The sequence below is a fragment of the Candoia aspera genome, chromosome 5, assembly GCF_035149785.1.
Source record: "Candoia aspera isolate rCanAsp1 chromosome 5, rCanAsp1.hap2, whole genome shotgun sequence".
NCBI classification, from domain to species: Eukaryota; Metazoa; Chordata; class Lepidosauria; order Squamata; family Boidae; genus Candoia; species Candoia aspera.
The window spans coordinates 97,136,420-97,158,642 of NC_086157.1; the positions used below are offsets into that span (position 1 = coordinate 97,136,420).

General features: G+C 36.5%; 2 protein-coding genes across 8 annotated transcripts in view; one reads left to right on the forward strand and one right to left on the reverse strand.

Moving 5' to 3' along the window:
• Positions 1–11,739, forward strand: part of PSPC1 (paraspeckle component 1) — a 67,251-nt gene extending 55,512 nt beyond the window's left edge. The window contains exons 7-10 of one of the 4 annotated variants that reach the window (XR_010068104.1): positions 4,394–4,502; positions 7,281–7,356; positions 8,897–8,974; positions 10,422–11,739. The gene's annotated coding sequence lies outside the window, so the exon portion shown is untranslated. Of the gene's footprint in view, positions 1–4,393; positions 4,503–7,280; positions 7,357–8,896; positions 8,975–9,366; positions 9,479–10,421 lie in introns of all 4 variants that reach the window. The other 3 variants (XR_010068103.1, XR_010068102.1, XR_010068101.1) reach the window with 3 other exon arrangements.
• A 254-nt stretch (positions 11,740–11,993) lies between these two features.
• The window catches only part of MPHOSPH8 (M-phase phosphoprotein 8), a 30,613-nt gene continuing 20,383 nt past the window's right edge, over positions 11,994–22,223 (reverse strand). The window contains exons 11-15 of one of the 4 annotated variants that reach the window (XM_063305795.1): positions 20,764–20,918; positions 19,867–19,994; positions 17,406–17,462; positions 16,788–16,871; positions 11,994–12,660 (exon numbers count right to left, since the gene is read on the reverse strand). In XM_063305795.1, coding sequence (XP_063161865.1) covers positions 12,577–12,660; positions 16,788–16,871; positions 17,406–17,462; positions 19,867–19,994; positions 20,764–20,918 — 508 coding nt within the window. In that variant the 3' untranslated portion in view covers positions 11,994–12,576. Of the gene's footprint in view, positions 12,661–15,615; positions 16,429–16,787; positions 16,872–17,405; positions 17,463–19,866; positions 19,995–20,763; positions 20,919–22,223 lie in introns of those variants that run through there. The other 3 variants (XM_063305796.1, XM_063305798.1, XM_063305799.1) reach the window with 3 other exon arrangements.

Below are 22,223 nucleotides of genomic sequence, written 5' to 3' on the forward strand. Positions count from 1 at the left end.
GTAAGGGCATAATTGTATATATTTTTACCAACTTCTACAAAATTATTTTTTTCATGGTGTAGAACTTGGCTCATGTTATTTCTGAATTGTTGTTTTGACTAGCTACTCAGATGTTTTGAATATTTGGAATTAAACTATGTTCTTCCTTGCTTATTGAATACAAATTATGTTGAGATGAAATTCATCGTGTTTCTTTTGACTCGTTTAATTCAGATAACTGTCCAAAATAAAAGCCAGCTTCCAGTTTCAAAATATTGGCCCAACCTTTTTAATAACTGTGACTTAAGCAAACAATGTGTTCTGATGAACTCCTTATTTCAGAAACCATGTGTTCTGTTCCCATGTGTTGAAATTTTCTGTAGTCCTGTTACCAAACAAGGCTAATGCAATGGATTGGACAAGAAGGAGGTATCAAGATGTAACATTGACTCATGGGCCATATATGACTGCTTGCTTTTGGTTAGACATTCCAGAAGCTTCTTGTGTCTGTGGCACTTGAACATCTGTGTTGTAAGTTGATTACACATTATGTAAATTGGAAGTATTTGAATGAGTACTTCTGCTCATTATTGATAATTTAGTTTTAAACAGTACAAAGCAGTAAACTTAGCTCTTAAGGTCATATTTCTTCGAGCCTTATACTGTTCTTTCTTCTATTAATTAAAGTGAGAGAATACAAAATGTTCCTTTCCATGTGGAAAATTGTGTATATTTCCAGTTTATAGAGTACTTCTTTCTTTTTTTATAGAGGCCACAACAGTGGAATATGCTTTTCTGTTCTGCTGTTGTATTAGGTAATTTTATGCACATTTTACAATAATCAGATGAGATTTGAAATACTGAAATATTCAATATTGAATATATAGGTACAGAAAAATATTTTCTGAAATTTTAAAATAAGGCAGTCGCACAGGGATCCAAAGCTTTTAAGTGTCTTACATAACAGCATACTTCTTTGTCAGAATATTTGAGCATTGTTTCTTAAGATACAACTTAGCACCACTGGGTTTGCAGACACCTCCCTTAGTCCGTAGCAGAAAACTTACAGATTTATCTTTTTCCCCAAGAATGCCTATTTCATGTGAATGGCTGCAGTTCACTGCTCTTTTTGTAAAGCAAAGATGAAATTAAACTGAATCGGTAGAAAATACCTAGGACCATGGCAAGGAAAACTCATGAGTTTTTTTCTGGTAAATCGATGATAAGGTCATAGCTGCTATGATAAGTACCCTAAGATTGGCAGGCCCCACAACAGCTGTTTTCTTTGTGCATCCTCAGTATTTTCTCAAAATATCTGATGTGCCAACTGGCTTAAAAACATTAGGAGTCCTGAGGTAGAAGAAGATTAGAGGACCACAGATAAAACCACAACATTAAAGAGGCATATTTCAAGTATATTATACAGTAAAGGAATGTATGATTGTGCAGTATATTTTGCATTATTTCTTCTAAAAAATATAAATATACGAACACAATATAAAGGCATTACTCTGACCAAAATTAGGGATTAATTGTACAAGAAATGTAATTTTTTTAGTGAAAATGAATAGAAAGATAAACGTGAAATGAAGAGGTACAAAATAAATAAGCAGGGTAAGTACAGTGTCTCTTTTACAAACATACAGTTTAGCCAGTTGTACAGCATATGGAAGGTTGCACTCTAACTTATCCCTGAACTTTGGCATTACATACATAGGATAGTTCTATTTTCATCCAAAGTGTATCAGAAAGAATAGCAAGACAATTTAAATCAATGTGTAAATATAAAGCTAGATAATACATTTATCAGATAGCATTTTTAGCTTTTTCAAATGATCATTTCACACATCTGTGCATTAAATGCACATTAGGCTTAACTGAGCAGGATTCCCCATTTCACAGAATCTTAAAGTTGGAATAGGCCATTTATGCCTTGCTCAGTGAAGGAATCCAAATTAAAGCATCTCCTATTTAGATACGTAGTTAACTGTAATCTGTAGACTTGCCCTAACTGTTCCATTTTGGAAGTTGTTATGCTTATTGTAAATTGCTTTGGGATGTTCTATAATCACAAATATAGAAGTGAATGAACGAAAAATCAATGTGTTTTGTGTCTGTGCAACTGAAAGAAAAGAGAAGGTGTAATAGATACATGTAGGGGAGAGAAGTATAGGTTTAAATATGAACAAAAAGGCCAAACTGGAGGTCAGAAAGTAAGAATGTATGTGATATACATTGTGGTGAAGATAAATGCAAGTAGGAATCCTCGGGCTAGCATTAGTTGCATGTTATGTCCAAGAATAAGAACCAGGATGAATGTTGGGAAAACATTGCAACTTTCTGGGGTAAATACAGTCCAAATTAATTGTTCTGGTAGGGGATATGAATGGATGGGTAGGGACAAGGCAAGAAATACAGAGGAGGTGATTGGGCCATTTGAAAACCTGAGAATGAATGACTGTGTGGGACTGGTATGTATGTACTTAAAGAAATACTGATTTCAAATGCATGGTTTAAGCATAAATGTTTTGTACATATGCTTTGTAAATGGATAAATAGTAATCTGAAGATGTGATTGATTTGATTGTTTATCATAAAAGAATGAAAAAAGAAAATTAGTGCATAATACGAGTTCTGTATGTGAACGAGGGAAAGAAGTGGCAGAAACTAAAGTGAAAGTAAAACAGTTGTGCTAAGAGAAAGTACAAATCCAGTTTGAAAACGTATTAGAAAATAGATTAATCTTCCACTAAAGTGAACAGAAAGTGAACATAAAGAAAGATAATGTAGAAGCTGCTTGGAAGAAATATGTTACAAAGTGCCAGAGAAGTGCATTAAATTAATCTAATGGGGAATAGGAAAAAGGATGCTTCATAGAATAATGAAGCAAAGAAGATGGTGGATGTGGAACACAGGTGTGTTAGAGAATGGTCACTGGAAAATATAAGGATGAGTGAAAGATAATATATAGTGTTTATAGAGACAAAAGTTGGAGGGAAAGTGGTCAAAAGAATAAGGAATTATGGTTAAAATTGGCAAAGAAAATACAGAGCAATTTTGATAGAAATAAAAAACTGTTTGGGGGTAGATGAAAAGGGCCAAACAAGCAGTGAGTAGAATAAAAAACAGAAATGTGAGGATGTTAATGATATGCTAACTAGTGGAATTGAAATTAATGCTATAAATGCTACACCAAAGAAAAACTGATGAAAAGAGTTAAATGCAAATATTGCAAGGGGATTGGGTTTTTAAAGTGTGCCTTGGGAGGTGTTTGGCAGAATTCTAATTAAAAGGTATGGGAGATGAACCTTAGTAGAAGTTGGGGAGTTCATGCCAGGCAGGAAGTGTGGAGATCAGAGTTTTGCTCTTTAGCAGGTCATTGAGATATATGAATATAAGAAAGATTATTGTATACTTGCTGATGTAGGGAAACTTCTGATAGAAGTGAATAGGCTTGAATTACAGAATGATTTGTATGACTGTGGTCTTGAAGGTTGGTTTCGGTTTGCAGTAAGAACAACATCAGCATGCATGAGAAAAAATTGAATGCTTCAAGAAATGGTTTGACATGGAACTGTGTATAAGAGGAGCGTGCTTCTACTTATTCTGTTGTATGGAAGTAAGAATCACGTATGTCAGAAGAAATATAAAAGTAAGTTGAATGCATAGGAATGGTGTATTTAGGTGTGTAACATAAAACAAAAAGGATCAAGAATGAAGGGCTGCAGAATAAGTGTGGATTGAATACAAAAATGAACCATTATATAAGAAATATGCTAAATGGTTTGGGCATATAAAGAGAACTGAATGAGGATTGAATTGGAAAACAAATATTTGAAGGAAGCATGAATGGGTCAAGAGGAGGAGAAAAACTGGGAAATCTGTGATGGAATAGAGTTGAAATCTTGAAAAAAAGTGAGAACAAAGGTAGTGTAAGAAGTAGTGTATGGATATGTAGAAGCAAAGATGGTTTGCAAGAAATGAATAATATTGGTGTAAGCAAGTTTTAGCTATGTTTCATTACCTTTTACATCTCTCATCCCTTTAATTTTTTTTATTGTTTCTTACACTTTTTTGCACCTCTACATCTTTTTTGCTAATCCTGAAAGGGTAGTACTGCAATGGGTATATGTGTAAGACTGGAATGGAAATATATTTAATAAATAGGTAATATTATTCATACTTGTTCCCTATTTTTTAAAAAGAAAAGAATTTGAATGTTTTGCAAAGTGCTCTTGACATAAAGGGAGAATACCTGCTGCAATAAAATTAAAGCAATTGTCATATAGATGTATTAGAAAATCGTGGAAGTATGACAAATAATTGTATCCAATCAACTTTGTTCCCTTTCATCATAAAACGAGTGATTTGGTCAAAAAGGGAATACCATCAACAGACTATATCTCTCTTTCAGCAAGTCTTTTGACTTAGTCAAATACGCCATCTCCTTAAATAAACTTGAAAAGTGTGGACGGGAAAGGACATAATGGGGATACAGTTGCTTGAAATGCTACACGTAAAAGGTAACAATTTTAATGGATTGATATAAGAATGTGAAAGGATGCCAGCTTTCTGAATATGAATCCTAATGTGAGGAAGGAAGAGGCTATATACAGTATTTAGAATATTGGAGATAACTGCCAAATGGAATGACACTGCAATTTTTTTTTAAAAAGTTGAATCTGATAAGACATAGAATTTATTTACGTCTTATCATGTTCAACTTTCCATTTATTGCATTGTGAAATTTCGTACGGTCAATATTATATCACATGTAGGGAGCTGAGATTGTGATAGTTGGTCACAATTTATCACATTTATGTTTCAGGAAAGATGTGAACTAAGCATTTCTCAACTAGGGTTTCTAACAATAATGCAGTGTCAGATCACCAGTGGTATTTACGACATTTTAATAACAAATGTTAAATTGTAAACGTAATTTAAAAATCAAATGCATAAAAGAGCAGAGGCTTTTGAGTTTATTAAAAATGCAGTTATCTTAATATAATACTGTGTTTTAGCATTCAAGCATCATACAGATTGCATTGAAGAAAATTTCTTACCCCTAAATGGGTCATTTTCTCTCTTTTCCTCTTTCTGTTGAGTTCCCCATGTAGCTCATTAGGTAGGATTGTACAAGCCCTACTGCCAGCAAAACTAAATAGCTCGACCTTACCTCCAGTCCTTTAGAACCGGAATGGATTGCATTATTTCTAAGATGAAAACAAGATAGAGCAGTTTCTGATTGCAAGAGCATCAGTAATGGAGGAGGCAGGTGTCTGCCATGTTTTGATTTGTTGGATATCCACGTCAGCTGAACAGATCCAGTACCTAGATAAGTGGGCCAGAAATGTGCATATCCACCTTTACTAGAATTAACTTCCCTTACATTCTTGATTTGTTACAGTATTTTTCAGATGGCTTCATGGTACCGATGGAGTTTGGTCCCAGCACCAGATCATAAAGGATAATTTATCCTTCTGTTATATTTGGGAGATACACAAATACATATGTACATATTATGCACACATACACACAACCCGTGGTTATAACGTTAAGTTTTGGAGTACGATGGGGGGAGGGGAATGGTTTTTAATGCAGTAGCTTATGTATTGCTCTGAATGAACAGACTCTGAAATGAATAGTCACCATGCTGGTGGTAACTCAGCTGAATACTTACTATTTTACCATGGGCTGACATTCCCTGGGGCCAAAGAACCCTCCTTGGTACTGACACCGAAAAAATGCCATTGAAACCTGAGATAGATTTCAGATTTTATGTCTGTCTAGTGAGCCTGCTGCTATTGAAGCTGAGCTCTTTCTTTAAACAGCTTTTATCACTTTATTTGTGTTTAGATTGGTATTTTAAAATACTGACATTGTCGACTGTGCTCAGTGTTTTAGGGTAAAACCTTAAAAATTGTTTAATGAATCATTGACCTTTATACATAAATTTGCCAATTAACATTGTTAAATTAAAAAACATAAACATTATATTTGATCTAAAATAGTAATTTTAACAGTTTCATAAAAATTTGGTTTTCTAATTAAAGTATAAAATACATTTATTTAAACTTTTTTTCCTAATAACATTGCTTTAAATGTGAATGTTATTTGTCAAGTGAAATTCCTAATTGTACTTTGGACTGGAAATTAAAATCCAAAGATTGTGGTTGTACTGTTAAAGAAATGAAAGACTAGAGATATTTGAAGGAAGTCTGTATTACTTGAATTGAGGCTATATGTGTTATTTAAAAATTGATTTTTTTGGTTAGAAAAGCTGGATTCAGTGCTGTATATATGATTATGTTTAAACAAGTTATATGTTCAATTATTTTACTGAATTCTGCTTTTGCTAGTGTATCTGAGCCACGTCCTACCTTCTGACACAATGATCACTGTCCCTTCCCCCACATTTCCAAACTTCACTTTGCAGCCAAATCTGCTAGAAATGGAGAATTAATTTATTAAATTCTGTAGCCTATATGGCTTTGAACAGAGTACACACAGCTTTTAACTCTGTTGGATTTTGCAACAGATATATAATTTTCCTTTTTCAGTTCAGCATAAAAAAATTAAGATGCCCTTGAGTTGAGCTCAGGTCTTGACAACTGCAACCATACAGTTTTCTTGGCAGCATTACATAAGTGTGTTGCTTTAGACATTCCAGTACGCCCTACAGCCCTGGTCACTCCCACTCAGCTTCTAAGATCGGTATACCAAGCCAAAATAAAATGGAATACTTTAACTATATCCTTTTCCTATCCACTTATTATGAGAAAAAGAGAGATTTTGTAATATAAAATGCCACTTCTTTATCTATCTTGTTTTATATAATCCTATTTTTGAATATTATTATACAATCCTACTTTTTTAATCCTATTTTTTGAGCAGAACATGTGAGGTATATCAGTTTTTCCAAATATGCTTGAGGAAAGCCTTGTTAGCTTTTCAGATGTACAGGGGAGAGGTGTTGGGGGAGGCAGAGATTAATGAGTTGGTGAGTTTGCAGAGCATTTCCACATTGTAAGGAAATGACAAGCTGATTTGCACTGTTGGAAGTCCTGAGCATTTAAAAAGAGAAAAATTACAGTTTTATTTGGGATATGAAATGGGTTTCCAGTCTTATATAAGTCTGTACACACACACCCCCAGGATTAATTTCATTTGCAGCAGATGGTGCTCAGATGAACTTTGAAAAGTGACTGAAGATATAGTGAAGGATGCTCAGTCAACGTATGAAAGGAAACGTTGAGAATACTTCTTTATTTAACCAGTTATAATTAAATATCTATTTCTAGGAAGCTGTTAAGATTCTGAAGTGTGGCTGAAGATGCAAAATCAGCTGGGAAGGATGAATTCTTTCTAGTATTTCAGGTACCTCTTTTGCCTTTTCCCCACATCTCTTGGATAAAGGTATATTAAAATTTCTCAAGGCTCAGTTCATGCCTAGAAACAGTAGTTTTTCTTATAAAGCACAATTCTTTGTTGAATTGTGCTGTAAGAAGCTGCTATCTACCCCTCAGGGGCAAGGGTGAACAGTTAAATGATAGAATATACCCATAATATATTGGGGGTCCATTCGGAAATTGATTTGAAGACAGCAGAGGTGTCCCAGGGCATGGTCAAAAAAGTCAAAATGGCCACTAATGGTGAGCTCTGCCTGCTTTTTATGTGCATTGCACATGTGACACATGAGAAACAGCTTCAGTCACACCATCGTGGCTGCCATCTTGACTTTTTAACCATATCCTGCAGATATACCTGGAAGGAAGAGCTTTGGGCAAGATTTTTTTGAATTTTTAGTTTTTAAATTTATTGACAATTCTGAAAATGTAAGAACATACTTGGGTTGTCAGTATGTTTCAAGGAACAAAAAAGAAGGGAACCACTTAACCTGAAAAAAACAAGATAACAACAAGGTCAAGTAACAATGTAATGGCCACAAATTGTACTATACAGTATTGTTTACTAGTGTTGGATGTAGAATTATTAAAATATACATAAAATGCAATAGCAACAATAAAAAACAATGAAAAAGGCACCAATTATACTATTCAAGTAAGTGCTATTTTTATTTTTGTTAGGTTTATGTGTATTATTTTAATTGGTTGTGATATATGATTAATTATACCTTTTTTCTTTGTTTTTTCCAGCATTATTATAATGCTATATTTGTGACTACTGATGAAGGCTTATAAGCCAAAACGCGTTTAGTCAGGTTTGGATGTTAGCTAGTAGGCTTGCTTGATTATCCTTGTCTTCGTATTTATTTATATATATTGGCTGTTTGGGGCCTGTTTTTTATTGTTACTATTGCACTTTATGCATATTTTTATAATTCTACATCCAACACTAGTAAACAATACTGTATAGTATAATTTGTGGCCCATTACATTGTTACTTGTCCTTGTTACCTTGTCAATATGTTTCTTCAAAGGAGTAAAACCTTCTCCAAAGAAGGCTAAATTTCAAGTCTGTCCAGTTTCCTGTTTAATAATATCACCTCCATTTGGCTTGGATTTTATTTCAGCTTGTTCTCCCTCATACCAACCAATTATCAGTCTGGGAACATTCAGTCGTTTCCTTGGTGTTAGATAGCGTGGGGCAGTAGTTTTAGAATATCAGTGTACTGATGGCATTTCCTAGAAAGTTCCAGATAAATTCCTCAGCAATTTCATGTCAATGTTGAACAACATGAGGGAGAAGATAAAATTCTTAATGTAATACTAATTTTGGTGTCCAACAGTAGACAGTAATCCTTCAACACCACCACCAGGACTAAGCCAGATAAAAAGGAATGGAATTGCTGCCGCCCTCCCCCCCCCAAATCAAACCCCCGCAAGACCCAATCCCATCAAATTTCTGAAGGTTATCATGGTTGAAATGTAATAACTACATGCTGGATGTTTTTCAGGACAGTTGCACTAAACAGAGTTAAGCAAGCTATGCTGTTGGAGTCATCTTGACAAAAAGGAAGAATCCTCTAAGAACAGTAAGTAACTTAAAGCTACCAAGAATAAGACAAGGACACCATTTTAAAATTTCAAAGGAACAGGATCTGTTGAGTTTGAAATGCAATTTCTATGACAAAAATGCTAGCCATATATATTTTTTTCATTAGAGTGGTTTTCCATGTAACCATGTTTAAAAGGAGAAGCATGTATTTGGCATTTAATGAGAATTTGCTGAAAACAGCCATGCTGAATAGGGATGGTGGGAATTGTGGCCAACCCAGGTTAAGGAAGAAATAAACACTGTGGAGGAAAACCTGTTCTGATGAAATCCTAGATGCTAGTTTTACTGCATTTAGCCCCTGCATATTTTTTCTCTCTCTCCCATTGGCTGTGAGTTACTTATACAACATTCTTCCTCTGCCTCTTTTAGTATTTTCCTTGCTAATCTCATAACTTGAAATTTTGGGTCTTAGAAGCAGGGCGGAGTGTACAGAACGAGACAAGATGCTTTACTATGGTTGGCCACAGAGTATCCTTTTCAGGTAAAGCTTACCTTCATGCTTAAATAAATTAATGCATCAATTAAACTTGCTCCAGCAATGCTTCTGGATATTTCATTTATTGGGGTCCCTGTGGAGCAAGTATAATTGATTATTTCATAGTCTCCCATGGGGAGACAAATATGGTCTCTTATTTTAATGTGGGGATGTCCCCATGCAGTGATCACTTTCCTCTAAACCTGTGTCTAGCTTTAAAAGGAAGATACACAAATACAAAAAATGTTACTACCCAGAACTCTCATCGGATGGTAAATTATATTTGTGTAAAATGGGCAGAGGAGATAGGCAGAACAATATAGCTTGTATAAATCTGGTAATATCCGTAGTTTATATATTTCCTTAGTTAATGAAATGTCCCTGAAAAGAATCTATAATTTATAGCAGCCTAATTGTTATATATTCAAAGATGTACTAGCCAGTAAAACTAAATAGGGAATAAGTAAAAGAATATCCCAACCCTGGTTTGATGAGGAACGTGTAAAAGCTAAGCACTCCCTAATTGGACGTTTTAAATTACATAAGTGAAGACTGTCTGCAATTCCTGAAATCTCTTCAGGAGCAAAAAACGGAATATAAAAGAGATGCACAGGAAGCTCTCTGGGAAAAACTGATTCAGGCCTCCAAAATGGATAGTACCACATTTTGGTGTATTGTTTCTAACTACATGAGAGAAACTAGCCCTAAATTAGAGGTTCAAATTATGGCTTCCACGTGGGAGGTTTATTACCTATCCCTTCATGCTTCTGAAAGTTATAACTCTATTAATGTGGGGCTAAACAAATGTCCAGGCACTGCACACAAAAAACTTTTCTCAAACTAGTGTACTTCAAATACTAAATCAAACTACACGTTTATCAGAACAAAATGTACGTAATATTAGAGGTTATTCATACTTCTATTTTATTTGGACTATTTGGTTTTAAAGGTTGGAGTAAAGCTTCAAAACTTCATTCACCTTTTGCCTGAAGAATCTGCCCTGAAACTTAAGAGCACCAAGCTACATGGTTAAGTATAATGCTCCTGTGAAACTGAAGAAAGCTATATCTGCATAAGAACAACAATGCTTGAATTAAGTACTTGTGAAAACTGTGTAAGCTTTTAGTCATTAAATAATTCCAAAGTGTGGTTTATGCTTGCTCCTTCATTTTCATTTTTCCTGTGTATTAGCATTGGGATAGGGATTCCTATGTTACAATTCCCATTTTACAAATCCCATTATAGGAGTAGCCTTGGAAGAATGTAATTGCTTTTCCCGTTCTTAGCCACAGTTACTGCGTGTGAATACCTGGCTACCAATATCACAGCATCCAGCAAGCCTTAAAGGAATAGGTTTTTGCTAGTACTTCTAATACTTCTAATAGAAGAGAATATACGTAGCCCAGGGTTGAACTGTGGAGTCCTTGGTGCTCTCTGACTTTGATGGTTTGCTTGCAGACCTTTCATTACCCGATTAGGTAACATCATCAGTTCTGGTGAGTGTGGGGTTTGCTCCCTGTTTATATGCAGTACCTTGCCCTGCCAGCGTTGGTGGGGACGTGGTTTTCTCCTTGGTAGTTCCTTGATTAGAGTATTGTTTGCTGCTTGTTTGTCTGTTGTTAATCCCTGTTTATCTGGGTGTTGGCTGCTGGAGGGGATGTGTTCTGGTCTTTTTGTTTCCTTCTTGGCTTTTTTTTTATTGTCACCCAGATAAGCAATGTGTTCTCATGTACACACTGCTCAAGAGACAATAAAAAAGTTTACTCATGAACACTTAAGCAAAGACCAGGACTTCTGGAACAATATGCTCTGAACAGAAGAGGCAAAGATAGAGTTACTTGGCCACAGTACCAGAAGACATGTTTAGCAAAAAAACAAAGAGCATTTCACCAGAGCCTGATACCAACTGTAAAGCATGGTGGTAGAAATGGTATGCTTTGGGGCTGCTTTACTGCATCAGGGCCTGGGCAGCTCACCATCCCAGCATCTGCTATGAATTCTTCATTGCACCAGAGAGAGCTTGAGGATAACGTGAGACCATCTGTCAGAAGACTGAAGCTCAACCAAAAGTGGACTTGCAATATGACAATGACTCTAAACATTCCAGTAAATGCACCAAGGAATAACTGAAAAAAAGAAATGGAGGGTTCTAGAATGGCCAAGTGAAAGCCCAGATCTAAATCCCATCAAGATGTTATGGGGTGATTTGAGGGCTGTGCATGCAAGAAACCCCTCAAACATTGCACAGCTGAAAAAATTCTGCATGGTGGAATGGGGAAAAATTCCCCCTAGTTGATGTCAGAGACTGATGGACAATTATAAGAAACGCCAAGAGTGTACTTACTTTTTCCACAGAATAAGGATATCTGTTAATTTCTTGTTGAATAAATGATTGAAAAGTCAATTTTTCATAGGGGTTTTTTTTGGTTCAATTACATCACCTTCATTTACTGTTTCAGTGAAGACATAATATTGATGTCCACTTTTTTTTTTAAACTTTACATGAGGTGTATGTCTTGTTCGTATGACTATATATATTTAATATTGCTCCCTGTGAAGTCTGTCTTTCTGTGTAGATTGTTTTCCTATAGATAACCTGTAGGGATCTGGGGATTCTGTTGCAGTGATTTCAGAAGTTATTGTCTTGGAGTATTCCTGGTGTTGTGGGAAAAGTTCCCACCCTTAAAAATAATTAAATTGTTTGGAGATACACAACAGAGTTTCTTTGGGTGAGCAGAAACAGGGTTCACTGGACTCCCAGCCAGAAATCCAAAGCCTTCAGAGTGTATAGATTATATAGTAGAAGAATGGTACTTGGTGACACCCCATCTTATCCCACTACAGTACTATAAGATGTCATGCCTAATTAATATTTGACCGCCAGTTACATACACAGCATCAAATAAGGCCAAGTAAGAGGGTCCATTGGCCTTGAACATCCCAGTGCTGCTTGCCTTTCTGCATTTCCAAAGTTGGACTTCCTTTCTGTTTCTCCAGGCATCAGCAACCAAATAGTACAAACATTCTGGGGTCTCCTGTGTTTTATTATGCCAATGAGAGGACCTTCTTCACACTCAAGTCAGGAAATACCAGTCAGTTTTTGGTTAATCTGTCTCTTTCCCTTCAAGGTCATCCATGCTTGGGTCCTGCCCCCTCCATCCTGTAAGGACAAATCCTTCCAGATACTTCTATGTAATAAAAGTCAATGACGTTCTTAAAAATAATCATGTGAGATTTATATAACCAAGCTAACCCTGCACCTCCGCACTGGATTTCATGACATGCTCTCATCCTTTCCTACAGTTGTGGAAATTACCATTTTTGAAGTTAGCTTTACCCACTTGTTCTGTTGAATTAGGTTTGCTGGGCAGGGAGAGGACCAATTTCCCTCATGACAGTTCTACATAGCTCTGGCTGATAGGTTATTCCGAGACCTTCATTCTTACATCTCCTAATATTGGCTAACATGAGGGAGTTAACTGAAGGACTGAACAGAGAGGGGAAAACTGAGGAGACTGCTGGTTTCTAAATGCTGCTGATTGTGCATTTGTTTATTACGGTCATTTATAAACTATCTCAGTCAAGGCTACTGTAAGTGATGTACAAAAGCAACTGAAGCCACTATAACAGTAACAATAATGTAAAATTCATTTGCAGAATCCAAAGAAGTGGATAGTGCTTGTACTTCAAGCAGTCCCATCTGTGGACTTGATCTATGCTTTTCCTGGTTCCTTTGGGTGACTGGGTGGAGTGTGATTTGATGGATACAGGAATTAAGACTTCAGAGGGAAGAGGAAATGCTGTTTATTTTGAAAGAGTAAGTGTGCCTTCTTTTGAAGTCTTCCTTTGATCCAGCTGTTTGTTAACTTTCAACCAGTCTCCAACTTTCCTTTTTAGAGAACCAATTATGGAGGATCCTCTAGAAAACTGATTATTTCAACTGTTTCCAGTTAGGCCCAGCTGTGGGACTGAAACAGCACTAGTTACTCTTGTGGATGATCTTCATCAGGACCTGTGGAGGAGGGCATGGGGGAATGACACTCATAGTAGCGTCCAGTACCATCCAGCATAGATTCCTTCTGGACCACCAGCAAAGGTTAGGGCAGTGATTTATACCGGTTCCACTCCCACCTTAGTTCACTAGTGGACACAGGGAGGAGATCTCGTGTCCATGGATACTCCAATTTGGGACACTATAGAACTTGATGCTCTCATCTATGTTTCTAAACATGAAAACACTGGGAAAAGTAATCTGTGGTAATCTTGAACTGTTGTTTTTGGGGCTGTGAGGTTTTGGATAAGGTCAAGCAAGCTCAAACACTATGGAGGCGGAGTTGCTATTCGTCAGTAAACAATACGACAATCCAGTTACAGTGGCCTGGTATTCTAGATGGCATTGCTCTTCCCCCAAGTGCTTTGTGACATGAAGTCCTCTGGGATGTTGGCTGCTGCTTAAGCAGCAAGTGGACATCATGGCTGGGGGCAGGAGCTTCACCCAGTTAAGATCCCATCCAGGTGGGGATACCTTGATAGTAACTTGTGCCTGGATTGCCACCTACCTGAATTACACACATGCAGTGTACACAGGGCTGCCTTTGCAGGCAATGTGGAAACTGAGGCTGATAACAGACAGCGAGACTGCTAGTGAGAACACTCTGCCAGTATAAAGCACCAGTTTTGAAGCCACTGTGTTGGTTACCAAGAGGCTTTTGGGCCCTAGTTAAAGTGCTGTACATTGTTTTACAGCTCTATACAATGCAGTACTGGATAAATCAGCCAGTGCCTTGCTAGAATTGAATTTGCCTGTGTAGCCTGAACATCTAGCAAAGGCCTGCTGAGAATCCATTCTCTGCACCCCACCACTTCCCAGCAGATGCATGTGCACTTGACAGGCCTTCACTCTGATAGTTTCCTCCCTCACAAAAGACTCCCCAGAGATAGGTGCAACCCCAACCCTCCTCGCATTTTGCAAGCAGGTAAAGTCTATACTATTTCCATTTGCGTCCCTAGTTAACTGAATGGCCCATACCATAGGAACGCTTGCTTGTATTGGTTGGGGTTTTTTGCTCTATTTTGCTATTGTGGGGTTGTTGTTTTTTTGGTCTTTTTTTCTTGCAAATTGGTGCAGGCTACAAATACTCTTAAATTACCACTGTTTGATTTTAAAAATAAAGCGTTAGTTCAAGAAACAAGTGGCAATGTCCCAACTGGTAAATTTACATGGAGAAACTCTCTTATGTTATTGGCAGACTTTTGATTGTCCACCACTGAGAAAAAAACGATAACAGTCCCATATTCCAGAGTGCACAGAGTAAGGCTTTGAATAGGGGTGCTCGCCATTCGCCCTCTTGCGGCTATCAATTACATTTCCTTGCATTTCCAGAGCTAGAAAAACATTCTGTATATATGTGGTGATACCCGCAAATCTGTGTGTCTGATCTGTGGTGGAGACCAGAAGTTTGAAGAAAAGGAATCATCATACAGTTTGTTGTTGTAATGTGGAATGTTGGGGCAGTCCCATCTGCTTCAAGGTATCAAATTTTCATTCTAGGACTTCCCTTCAAAGGTAGTGATGGCTGAGTGGAGTCAGCATAAACAAATTATTTCTGTGGGATATCTTAAGAAACATAACCAGCTTTTAAAAAGCCGTCCTAGATTTCTACAGAAAATGACTCATAAAATTTTCAACTGTACTATAATGAAGTACAACTATTACAGAACATGTGCATTTTATACTGTATTATAAATTCATGGTGCTTTGAGGGACACTCTGAAATCTGACTTTTTTTGTTTTACTTCCAGTCATCAGCAACTAAGAAAGGAATGGTAGCTGTAGAATCAGCATTGCATAGCATAAAATTAAAACAAAGCATTACCCTACAGATACATCCAGTGATATTTCTTTGGGAATACTGCCACGAGGGTGTGTATGTCTAAATAGAAGGAATCTTTGTGGAATCTTTCCTTTATGTTTTGTCTTGTTAAGGGAAGCTGACGTGCCCAATGCTGGCCTTAACAGGCTATTAAAATTTACACTGTCTAGTAGTTTAAGGTTAAATATACCAGTATTTAATTTACCATTAAGCTTTCTATTAGTTATTTTGATGACCTGACACTAAAACTAAATAGCAGAAGACATAAACTGAAGTTTAACTAACAAAGTTTAATTTTACACACAAATTAGGATTTATGCACGTCTTACATTTTTATCTCAGAACTAATACAGATTACTGTCGTCTGATCACGGCAATAGTTTAATCATTTAGGGAGCATTATATGGATGAAGTTCATCATGTATCTATAAATATGTCCGCTGTAAAAAAATAGCCCAGATGTATCTAAAACTATTTTCTCCTGTACCTCATGCATCAAAACTCTACCATTACAGTTATATCTCTAGGTATGAATTTTGTTCATACTTTCTAACTCACTCTTCCTAAGTTTCTCTTATATTAAACTTCTGCTGAGATAAATTAGTCACAGAAGTTTTTTATTAAGTAGAAATGACTATTTTTTGTAACAGCAATAGAAATTTAGATCTGATTGCTTTAAAAAAAAGCTTAAATATAAACAAAGTCAGGACAAAATGTGAGCATTTATACAAAACCAAGATATTTGCTCTTAAAAACTGTTTGTATCATTCCACACTGTGGAAATGCTGGACTGAGCCTTACAATGTAAAAATTGAATTACAGTCATTGACACAAATACAGCTGTATCTACAAAATAAAAAATCTCACACAATTTATTAAAGCAGCATACCTGCTACTTACAGGAAGATTCACATGTAAATAGCATTCAAACAAAATAAAGTGAGATTGAACAGAACACTGAATGCACCAGGAATTCCAAACTTCTTGATCAGACTCAAACGAGCAAAGGATTCCAATAAAATAACTGGATCATTCATGAAGTCACTGCAATTGCACTCTGTAGGCAGCTATCAGCAGCTTAACCTGTAAGGAACAGAGTGTCACTGACAATCCTTCCATCTCAATGTATGAAAAACATGCGGACAGCATAGCAGGTTCTAAACAAGAACACCTGGTGTAGTGGTCTCTCACAAAGTAGAGTGTCTCATACATTCAGTATATTTTACAGGTATGTCTACACATTTTTTAAAGTGTGAAAAGACAACTTTTAGAAAAGCAATGTTTCATCAAATAGAAGAGTTTGTATGTCTTTACTATTGCTTTTTAAAGTGTCAGAATATAGATTACACTAGGCATTTCATAACACTTTAGTAGACTGAAAAGTGCCTTTTGGGAACCTCTATATATTCATTCCAATAATGCCCTGCATTTGCGGTTCTTACCTTTGCAGTAGGGACTTCCGCTAAACGTATGAAGAGCTTGTTAAGGCCTTGAATAGGACTGAAGGAATAAATAAAGTGACTGTCCTAAAATAAAAGAGGAAAAAACAACTGAATCTATCTCACAGATGTAACATCATAACGTCCCTCGTAAGCCAGAGAAATTGTAAACGTGAGGGGAAAAAAGCTTTACATTAACCCTTGTTCACCAGTTAAGGCTATTACTGAATTGCACGGCAAAAGACCTAATGCCAACTATGAAAGCTCTGGCACGATGAAAAGCATGTGCAACTTCCAGGAGGCAGCTCTAAAGGTTAAAACACACAGCAAGAAAAGAAAAATACAGTAACCTCCAACTTAAACAGGTTGTTTTTAAAACACTGGACTATAAGAACTATTGATATAGTCCAACAAGCCTCATTGGATCTTAGGATTTTGTTCACTGGAAACCACCTTAACGCTGATGGAGGTGTCCAAAAGTTGGTATGGGCAGAGACTTGTAGAGGGCCAGTAAGGAGATGTATGTGTAATTCCCAGACAAAATAAGCCCAAGGCAGGGAGGGCATGTGGCTGGACAGGACTGGCATGAGTGCCGTAACAGGCGTTAGCCTAGCCACTCACCTGTAAGATCCGCTGGGTAAGCTGCTCTGTCTGGGCAGGATGGCAGGCTCTGTGGGTCTGGGAGGGAGGGGAAAGGATGAGATGAAGGCAAAGGGTACCTCTCTACTCTATACATGGAGCCAAAGAACAGGAAGCTAGCAGCAGCTCCTCCAAGGACTGCCTGAAGGCAGAACATTCTTTTAAAAAGAGCTCTTGCTTATCTTCCAACAACAGATCACTTGCAAACCCTCTAAAGCAGGAGTGGGCAATCCTTTGTTCCCCTGTTGTAGGCCATGTCATAGGGGGGACTGAAGCAAGCCATGAGTGGGGCCAGAGCCAAAAGTGAATGTGGATGGGGATATCCATTTGCTCTCTCCACCTCCTTCAGATACCTTCTTCCTCCTCTCTGTCTCCCAAGCTGCAGGGAAGGGACAGACAGCTGAACTCTCTTGCATAGAGGTTTTCAAATTGGGCCAAAGGCATTGTAAAATTTGCCCAAGGGCTGCAGGTTGCCCATCCCTGCTCTAAAGTGCATCCTGTCTATCCCTCACGCAAGTGTTTTACAATCTATTTAACTATACAGAGCTAAATAAAACTGCCATCTACTACCACACTAGCTATTAAAGGTAGCCCAAAAGTTTGATGATAGAATCGAGAGAGAGAGAGATTATAAATAGATGATAGGGATGGATGGAATTATTCTAGAAAATTTCTTTTAAATAGTAAGGAAACATTTACTTTGGAGTCCTTGGTGCTCTCTGAGCCTTGTTGTTTTCTTGCAGACGTTTCATTGCCAGGCTAGGCAACATCTTCAGTGTGAATAGGGAGTGGGCCTTGCTCTCTGTTTATATACAGTGGCTTGCCCTGCTTGTGTTGGTGAGGGTGGTGTTCTCTCTCTGGGAGTTCCTTGATTGGGCTGTTGTTTGCTGCTTGCTTGGTTGACTGAGTTAATAGTTCCTTGATTAGGGTGTATTGTGCTGTTTGATGGTTCATCTGGTGTTAATCGCCAGCAGTCAACACCCAGATATGCAAAAATCAACACTAGGATTAACACCAGATGAACCATCAAACAGCACAATACACCCTAATCAAGGAACTATTAACTCAGTCAACCAAGCAAGCAGCAAACAACAGCCCAATCAAGGAACTCCCAGAGAGAGAACACCACCCTCACCAACACAAGCAGGGCAAGCCACTGTATATAAACAGAGAGCAAGGCCCACTCCCTATTCACACTGAAGATGTTGCCTAGCCTGGCAATGAAACGTCTGCAAGAAAACAACAAGGCTCAGAGAGCACCAAGGGCTCCACAGTTCAACCCTGAGCTACAGATATTTGCTTTGATTTGTAAAACATTTACTTGGTGCTGCATATGAAATCCCATCTTTTTCTCATAGAAAAATAGATAGTTATGCTAGTCAGCTAAAAGATAAGGGTAATAGGTCTGTTCTAGCCAACTAAGGAGTGTGCAAACTTTCATGTATGTCAAAAACCATTACTAGGTGACTATTAAACAAAATGGGAAGAGAGGGAGAGCAATGATAAAGCATGATGTTGAAAAGCAGAGCTACAGCTTATAGCCTTAAGATGAACTGTAGGGCTTATTTAACAAACTTAATCAGACCACTGCCTGTTATGTGCAACAAAATAGCAAGGAATGCTAGGACAAGACAACAATAATTGCCATATATAAAAAGACTGAATCTATGTGATGTGCATGTGTATATAATTATGCTTGTTTGATATTTGCTGGGTGGGGAGAAAGGGAGCTACTGACTATACTTTTTGCCCTGAACAATAATATTAGTCAAAAATGTAAATTCAACTATACATTTTGACGAAGAATAAGATGTGCAATTGTTTAACTTTGATGATCTTCCATATTCCATTCTGAAAATGTTCTAAACATTTTGTAACAGGTCCTATGCAAAGCAAGAAGTATTATATAAATAGCAGCATTATTGTATCTCGGCACATTCTCTTTGGAATGACAAAGTTCAAAGCTATAGACTAAAGATTTAATTTAAACTGTTGCCTTCTTGCTCATGGAGAATATGGAATATACTTAGAGCTAAAGAACATTTGGCCTATCTGAGATTCTTCAAAGATTAAGCCAATGAGTAAATTGAGAACATATGATGCCACTGCATTGCTTAAGAAATACGGATGGGCAATTAGTGGGAGCCCATAATAAAAGATACATGTTAATAAACCATATTTAAAATGTTTATAGATCTATATGCAAGCAGTAGACAGGCAAATCTTTCACAAGAAGCAGGAGAAATCAGGGATGGAATTTGAGAAAGTTTGTATGCAAAGTACAAGCACAACCACAGATTTTTCAAGTTTCCAAAAATGTGAAGGTATTCTCTATAACATAAGCTTCAGTTTAAAAGAGTTAACAATTGATCCTTTTGAAAGAGGATCAAACTTCATTTTAAACTGAAGATTATATAAGTAACCAAAGAGATGAAAAAATTACCAAGAACACCGGCAGCTGGAATTTGTCATTCAAAACCACAGCTTGCACACTGCATGGTCCACAAAGTCGAGCAACAACATCATTCCCCAAAAAGTTTGCATGGAAAATGAATAAAAGAATCCCAGATCCTGTGGAAAAACAATCAACACTCAAATGTTTAGAGAGCATAGCAAAAACAAAGAACTGCCATCTCTCTATGAAAAAATGATTAACAAATTATAAACAAGTTTCTAATATACAAACAGATGGCAGCTTGAAATATACCTTGAATATTAAAAAGAAGCTCTACAGACTGCAGTTCAATGTTCTTAAACCATCTAATTATGCAAATCAGATCCCTTCTTTTCTTTCAAAACAAATGCCTGATTCAGAAAGATAACCTGGAAAGCAAATGCTTAAAAAGGCATGAACTGATTGGGAATTTTAAATGCTAATTTCTTTTTACATTCTGTATATAGGATTATTAAATAAGGAAATCATTAATATAAAATTTTAATACAATGTTTTGTTAAATAAAACCACCCATTTTAATTTTGGTAAATCCAATTTTTAGGATTTTGATTCCAAGAATTTTTCTTACCTGCTTTTTCTCTCATAACCCAATTTCTGTACACTTGGAAAATTCAGGTAAGCTTAACACCACTGTTAAATATAGTATATTGTCTCTCTCAAAGAAAAAAAGAACATCCAAGAAGCACAACCTTCCAATCTCAATATGCCCTTTAAAAAAATACTGTCTGTTAAATAATCTACTACCATTAGTAGATTATTTTAGTTTCAAACATTTATTTATTCATTTATTTATTTAAATATTCCAGGTTGATGCCCGTAAGGTATAGACATCACACCCTTAAATTTTCATTTCACTGCTTGATTAAATGTGTCTTCAAATACAACCTTCAGGCACATTCTGTGGAGCCTTATAGGTGAATTCTGAAGAATAATCTGGTCCCTCACAAAGTAGATGACATGCAATATCAAATATTGGTTCCATCAAACTAAGACGGGCTTCAAAATACTCCCTGATTGTCTCTTCTGCCACTCGGGTGAGCCTAAAAACAAGCAAAATTAACGTCTATTACAATAAAACTGGTAATTTTTATACTAGAAAAGGTGTCATACTTTATTCTCAGTGAATAATATCCAGTAATATTTTGCTAGTTGATGACCTTCTGTTCACACAGCATGCTAAAATGTAATTAAACAGAAGGAATATAGAAGGCCAGAAACAAATTTCTGCAGCAACCCACCCTCCCACCCTCAAGACTGCTACTAAGAGCCAATACTGTAAACCCAAATCACTTCTGAATTCAGTATTTAGACCTGAATTATATCTATTTCCCAAAACTCTAAAACCCCTGCCCTCAAAGGCCTTGTTCTAATTTTGTTCCTATGTTACAAAAGAGATCTGCTCAAGGGGACGAAATTTAGACATTTTATAAGCTAAGTCCTCTTCTTTCATTTTACCTCTTATAGAAATAAAATTAGATATAAATACAAAAAAGCAAATATGCAGAAAGGACAATGAATCTAAGAATAACTTCAATAAAAGTCCCTCACTCAAACAGCTCCACTAATTCATTTTTTAAAAAAATCCATTCTGCGCAGTAGCATGTTCTCTATACAGATAAGCAAAGTTCTTTTTTCCCGTGTTCATTATCTTCCTCTTTTCATGTAAAAGTCTATTCATCCTCCTTGTCTTCCAGCAGCTGCTTATGTCTTAATCATGTCATGATTAAGCAGAGTGCTACTTTAATCTGCCCACTGGGACTCTGGATTTAACCCTATCAAAAGCTGAACTCCAAAAGGAATGGATGGATGGATTTTTATTTATTTATTTATTTTAGATATTGTCAGTGTGGTATTTTATATTGTACTCTGGATGGTTTAGTTGGCGTAATTGTGTTTTAATTTTGTAAACTACAGTACCAAGACTCACTGAAAATATGGCAGACTGTCAATATAATAATTGAATCAAGATTTTAAAAATTAAGCAATAGGCTTTATGAGAAAAAAGTACTTCATATAAAAGAGTAAAGCCAGAATAAAACTTCCTAACAGTGATTATTAAAAATAGTTTCAAGAAGTCATGCAAATATGTACATTCACAGGAAAAAAAATATTGAAAACAAATATAAAGAATAGGATTTTCCAGATTTGGAATGTAATCCAAGATTTGGCTTGTGTAAAGCAACATTAAAAATCCTTCAAACTTGAAGAATCCTAAGAATTCATGTCGGAGGCCTAACAATCCCTCACAAAGTGTTAATAAAGGCAACCTCCTCCTAAACATTAACAGTCAGTGAAATAAGCATGCAAGGGGTCATCTAATCAAGCATTAGTATATTAAAAGGAGT